This window comes from Castanea sativa, chromosome 2, assembly GCF_040712315.1.
Source record: "Castanea sativa cultivar Marrone di Chiusa Pesio chromosome 2, ASM4071231v1".
In the NCBI taxonomy this organism is placed as follows: Eukaryota; Viridiplantae; Streptophyta; class Magnoliopsida; order Fagales; family Fagaceae; genus Castanea; species Castanea sativa.
Window position 1 is genome coordinate 16,504,949 of NC_134014.1, and position 6,385 is coordinate 16,511,333.

Consider the following 6,385-nt stretch of genomic DNA (forward strand, 5'->3'; position numbering starts at 1 on the left):
GTTTTTTGTACCTATTCCTATTGTACTATTGTTGAATTATGTATATTTCTCATCAAAAAAAAAAAAAATTATGTATATTTAGGGCGTAAACAAGGAATGGCCATATGTTTGAAAATCAAACGAAAAATCTGACCTAATTCATTGAGATACATATACGTTAAAATGTACATTTATTATTATGGACCCCATGGAACCAAGATATAATCTTTGCTTGTTGCCTTATTCAGGTGCTGAAGACTATAAATAGGGGAGCATGCTACTGCACAACACCACAAGCCTACTTCTCCCTTCTTCTGCCCTAAACCTAGAACTTTCTGAGTTTTCTTGCTTTGTTTATACACAACACAATGGCCAGCAACAAGATTGTGCTAGCTTCTGCACAGAAAGCCATCAAGGCTGAGCTGAGCGTGTTAACCATGTCGGACGAGCAGATCACGGATCAGATTTATGCAACCCATGTTCATGCTGACGATGACAACTTTGATGAGGATTCTCTTTTTGCTATCGTGGAAAACATTCTCAAGCGTGCCACGGTTGTTGCTGACAATGTTATGCTGGTATATATATGTTACCACTACATGCACATACTCTCTTATGAGATGTTTGAATTAACACATGAGAGGAAATATTAGAATTATCGTTAAATAATTAAACATAATTTTCTAATAATTAAAACTTTTCAAAGCATCAATAACTTATCACAATATCTGTAAACCTCCATGGCTTATATCCTTATCAATGGCATAGAGATGAACAATTTTTTTTTCTCATATTTAGTTTTGAAAGGAATAAATAGATGCATGCTAAGTTGTTTTTTGTTTAAATTTATACAAGAAACGTTGGTAATTTCAAATTTGTATTCCCTTCATATATGTTTTTGAGTTTTCTCACGGAGAATTGCTTATGGCTTACTCTAGGGTACCCATGGACACCCGGAGAACGTTGAGGAAAAAGCTCCTAAAGCTAGCTTCACTCCACCACTGTGTACGCTCAAGCATCTTTCTTCCCTGGTAATTACAAAAGAATAGCATTTTTTGTCCCCATTGTAACTATTATAAAATTTAATAATCTAACTATTATTCTAACAATTGGTAATTTGACGCCAAATTATGTAATGCTAGATGACATGCAAATCTCCGGGTGAGGAATTTGCACACAAAACAACAATGTTAATACTTAGTAATCTTGCAAATTACTCATGGGATTCAAAGGCAGTATTGACACTTGCGGCTTTTGCTATGGAGTATGGGGAATTCTGGCTCCTTACCCAACTTCACTCATCAGACCAACTCGCGAAACCAATTGGGATCTTGAAGCGAGTACCTACCATCTTAAGCCGTCCAGGCCTTCAGAAACACAAGAAAGCGATGGTTGAACTTAACAACTTGGTCAAAGTCACATTAGAAGTCATTCAATGCATGTTTGAGTTGGAGAAGCTATCCATCTATGGTACAAAAGATGTACCAGCACTGTCAATAGCCATGGACCGTATCCCAATAGATGTCTATTGGGCTATCATAACTATTGCAGCTTGTATGACTCAATTCTGTTGCATCATTAATGATGAGTAAGTCCTTGCACTTGAAATGAAGAATATTTCCAGAATAATTGTGTATACTATCATATATTTAATCTAACGCAATAACCATGCTTATTGCTTAATTTCAGGGACAGGACACAGGATCTATCACCCTTTGCTCAAAAAATCAATTACACCCTTACCTTGCTAAGGATGCAGATAACACTTTGCCGTCAACAAATAGGTTAAATATGTTGCACATGAAATATAATAGGTTAAAAATGCGTAGGAATTCTAATCAAATTTGCTGTTCAATGCAGAGATAATAGAGGCATATCGAAAACTCTCCAAACTTTTACAAACCCCAACCGAGATCATGGAGGTGTTCAAGGCACTTATTTTTGGCAAAGATAATGTGCAGCCGCTCATTGATGGTTCCACTAACAGAGTGGTTAGCTCTAATGACATGTCGCTTTTTATGGTTTTATTTCTACTACTATTTTCACTATTATACAATGGATTGAGATCTATTGCACTATGCAATACCTTCTCAATGGTTCAGATTAAAAGTTAAAAAGTTAACTTTTGATACTAACCATTGGATGAAGGAAGTTAAAAAGGTAAAAAGGTTGAGAGTTTAAAAAAAGTTAAAAATTTTGAAAAAGTAAAAAATGATGTAAGAGGTCTTGCATGGTGCAATAGCCCGGATCCCAATCTAACAGTCTTTAATAACATACTACAAACAAGGGTGTCTATAGCATTGGGCAGGGTTATAGTATTTGCTCATGTTTGGCCTGAATCTAGCTCAGCTATGATTTTAGAAGTTACCAAAAACTATATCTTTTGATAAACATTATGCAAATAAAATTGCAAGAAACTGTGAACTACCCAAGTGGACTCCAAACCAACCCAATAAAGAGAGTAGCTAGCAAGCTGCAAGCCTAGTCCATACCTAATCCCATTTTTGAAACGCATGACATATCTATCAATAATATCGTACATAAAATTTAATTTATTTTCTCATTCACTTATGCATAATTTAAAATTTATCATTAAAAATTAAGACTAGATAGTATATAATTCAAAATTTTCTTCATATAAATAAAATAAAAATCAATTATTGAATAGGGTTGTTGTCGTAAATCAAGCCTAAGCCCAACTCAAAATGATGTTGAACCAATAAAAAATAGCCAGCCTAAGTGTTATGGGCACGTATTATCTCTAACTGAAGTCCTTAGATTTTTGAGCTGGCTAGCCTAACATGTCCGACCACTGGTACATTTGTATATAACTATATTCGATCTAAACTATGCAATAATTACATCATCTCTTTAATTAACATGTTACAACTTCGATCTAACATAGCTCAATTTTCATAAATGTATTGCATAAACAGGTTAATATCGATGTGCTGAAAAAGAAGAATGTTTTGTTTTACATTTCGGCCCTAGACATCACCATTGATGATATTTTGATTCTCAAGCCAATTTATGAAGGAATAAGAAAGGAAGATCAGTATAAAATTGTGTGGATCCCAATTGTGGAGCAATGGACTGATGAACTACGAAAGAAGTTTGAGATGCTGCGGTCTAAGATGCCATGGTACGTAGTGCAATACTTTTCACCAGTAGTAGGCATTAAGTTCATTAAAGAGGAGTGGAACTTCAAAAATAAGCCAATCCTCGTGGTGATGAATCGACAAGGGAAGGTGGAACACTCAAATGCACTCCACATGATCCGAGTATGGGGAATGAAGGCCTTTCCTTTCACTATTACGGCTGAAGAAGCTCTTACCAATAGAGTGGATGGGATAGGATCAGTGTGGTTTGACATTCACCCAGATGTTTCAAATTGGGTAAATTTATTTACTTATTTTCTCAAATCTAAATTTATATAAATACTTACATCTCATATTAAAATCCTCTGCATTTGAAATGAATTCATTTTATAGTCTACATCAAAATTTTAAATGACATAACACTATATATTGTTAGATTCAAAAAATAAAATCTTAATGATGAAATAGAATTTCTCTCCGTTTCAAGTTAAATGGAGAGGATCACATATGCAGTGAGGGATCATAATCACACACAATGACATGTACAAATATTTATGCACTTTGAAAAGCAAATTTTGAACATATTAATTCAAATAAAATTATTGCTTTGTTGTTTAATCAGATCAAACAAGAGAAGTATATTTTCTTCTATGGAGGCAAGGACAACGAATGGATCCAACAATTTAACAAGAAAGTAGCTACCTTGGCTAATGACCCAGTCATGAAGGATACAAAGATTTCCATTGAGTTGTTCTGCGTGGGGAAAGGCAGTAAAGGGGAGGACGAACCCAACATCTTAGGGCATTTCTGGAACCGCATAGAGAGCTTTTTCTTTTCCAAGACTCACAAGAAGACTGAGCAAGACATTGTAACTCAGGAAATCCAAAAGTTGCTTTCATACAAGACTGAAAGTGGATGGGCTGTGCTGAGCAAAGGCTCTAGATTGGTGGTTAGTGGTAATGGGACAACAATGTTGAAGGTCTTGGACGAGTTTGACAAAAAGAAGGAGCTAGTGCGTGAGGTTGGCTTTGAAATTTGTTTCAAGGATCACCATGAGAAGATTATTCAAACAGGTCGCCATTGTTGCCGTGTTGACATCCCCATGAATGCTGGAAAGGTCCCAGAGCATATTAAATGCCCTGAGTGTCCTCGAATTATGGAGACTTATATCAGCTTTAAGTGTTGCCACATTGATGGTCCTATGAATGCACTGCACTAAATGGCAACCTATGTCTCTCTCTCTCTATCATTATTATCTCTACCAAATAATTATGTGGCTAAGTTTGTTATGAGTACCGCTTGTGTGATGTATGTGATGTGTAAGAGTAATTCTACAATAAGGGAATCTTGATTACGATGGTAATCCGATGCCCATGTTAAGAAAATTATCTTTGTAATCGTTTGATGTTCATGATGCAATTGGAGGGTGTATTTAAGTATTTATTATGCATGGTATTAGTTTTTTTTTTTTTTTTTTTTCGGTAGGCTTTCTTTAGCTAAGCCTAATCCCAATAGCATTAAATGGGTGGCACAACATGGCAATGGGCCTTCAAGGCCGATCACTTTAATATAAGAAACTTCACATATTAGGCTCCAAGCCTAATGGAAATTGCAAGCAACCCTTAACGACATTGGACCTCAAACCCCAAGGGAACTAGAAACTCGTACTATACAATATTGGGCTCCTCCAACCCAATAAACTAATAGATGAAAGACAGCAACCCAAAGCCGTTTACATCTAAAGGACCTTGGATCTCCTTCTTCCGCCCATGCTTATATCTAAAGGACCCTTTATTTTTTTAAAAGGAAACTATATCTAAAAGATTTAAACCATGGAAAATTTTCTCATCCAGAACAATTCTTAAAATTCCAAGGGAGTGGATATAAAAAGGAAAGTGCTAGTTGTAGCTCAAATCTTGCTCCAAAACTTAGCCCCCATTGAATAAGAAAGGTATCGTCCATCCTATTTCGACAAAACAAGTTGGCATAGGATGGATGATAGAAAAATTCTTTCAACAATTATTTGTTTGTTAGCATTAACAAACGAATTTAGAAATTAATGTTGACAGGTTATTTAAGAATGGACAATGAAGATTGAAGTAGTATAATATGGATGATGAGATTGTTTTACCAAAAATACAAAAAAAAAAAAAAAAAAAAAAAAAGAAGAAGAGAAAAACTATGAATGAGATTGTGTTGACAACTTCTTATTTTAATTTTTCTACATTCACAATAAAACTCATATCTTTATCAAAATACTTTTATTTTGGTGGGTACTGGTATAATCTTTTTATTTCATTTTATTTTGACCAATAATAAATCAACACATTATTAATTGTAAAAATGGTGTGAGCTTTTGTTGGCAAAAATTCATGTTTTTCACGTTTCCACCTATAGTCTGATAATTGCAAGCATTATGCCACATGATGAAAGGTAGACTTATCATGTTTGTTCTTTAATTAGATCTAGGACCTCACCATCATACTTTATCATTGTGAACGGTCTTGAAACTTTGGACTCAAAGTCGAAGGTGATTATGACTCGAATTTATCATATGCTTGTGCTCCAATTGGCTCTCCCTTTTTTATTGTGCCATGTCCTTCAAAGTTTGGCCTCCAACGTGATTAATATCCTTCTAATTATTGCCCACAGCCAAGGTCATCGTGGACATTTACCTCCAATATTTTCTTATACGCTTCTTTCTATAAAAGTACACACATCTCTGTATGCTCTTCTTCTTCTTCTTCTTTTTTTTTTTTTTTTTTTTGGGTGATAGAAACAGGGTCCTATTTATAAGAAAAGAGTTTATACATCAACAATAGTCGGCCTTCGGGCACACAGTCTAGTTGTTCCGAGGTCTGTCAAATCCCGCATATAACATACATAGACAAAACTGGGACATGAGCTATAGATAGACAAAAGGTGTTGCTGGTGAGTTCCTGCTTCGCCAAAACATCTGCACAGTCATTTGCTTCACGATATACATGAAGTACTTGTACCTCCTAGTCCCGGTCCATGAGATTCTTGCAATCACAAAGTAAATGTATCATATTAGGAGGATACGTTGCATTTGTCCCTGTTAGCCAAGTTAACACTACGGTAGAATCAAGTTCAATTTGGATAAATTTAAACCCCATATCCCAAGCAATCGCCAAACCCTGTCTGACAGCTGCCAATTCTGCCTTGTTATTTGATGTTACTCCCAAAGAAAGGGAGAAACCAGATATCCATTCACCTAGATGATTTCTTAATAGGCATCCTGCACCAGCTACTCCTGGATCAGGAGGCATTTTCCACGTTATGTTTTG

The 6,385-nt window shown here is 35.4% G+C and overlaps 1 protein-coding gene across 1 annotated transcript; it reads left to right on the forward strand.

Moving 5' to 3' along the window:
- Positions 1–274: 274 nt before the first annotated feature.
- Positions 275–4,518, forward strand: LOC142623842 (protein SIEVE ELEMENT OCCLUSION B-like). Its single transcript, XM_075797316.1, has 7 exons — positions 275–557; positions 918–1,010; positions 1,122–1,567; positions 1,669–1,763; positions 1,840–1,970; positions 2,916–3,374; positions 3,700–4,518. The coding sequence occupies exons 1-7, from the start codon at positions 348–350 to the stop codon at positions 4,294–4,296; spliced, it is 2,031 nt and encodes a 676-aa protein (XP_075653431.1). The 5' UTR covers positions 275–347; the 3' UTR covers positions 4,297–4,518.
- Positions 4,519–6,385: the final 1,867 nt, after the last annotated feature.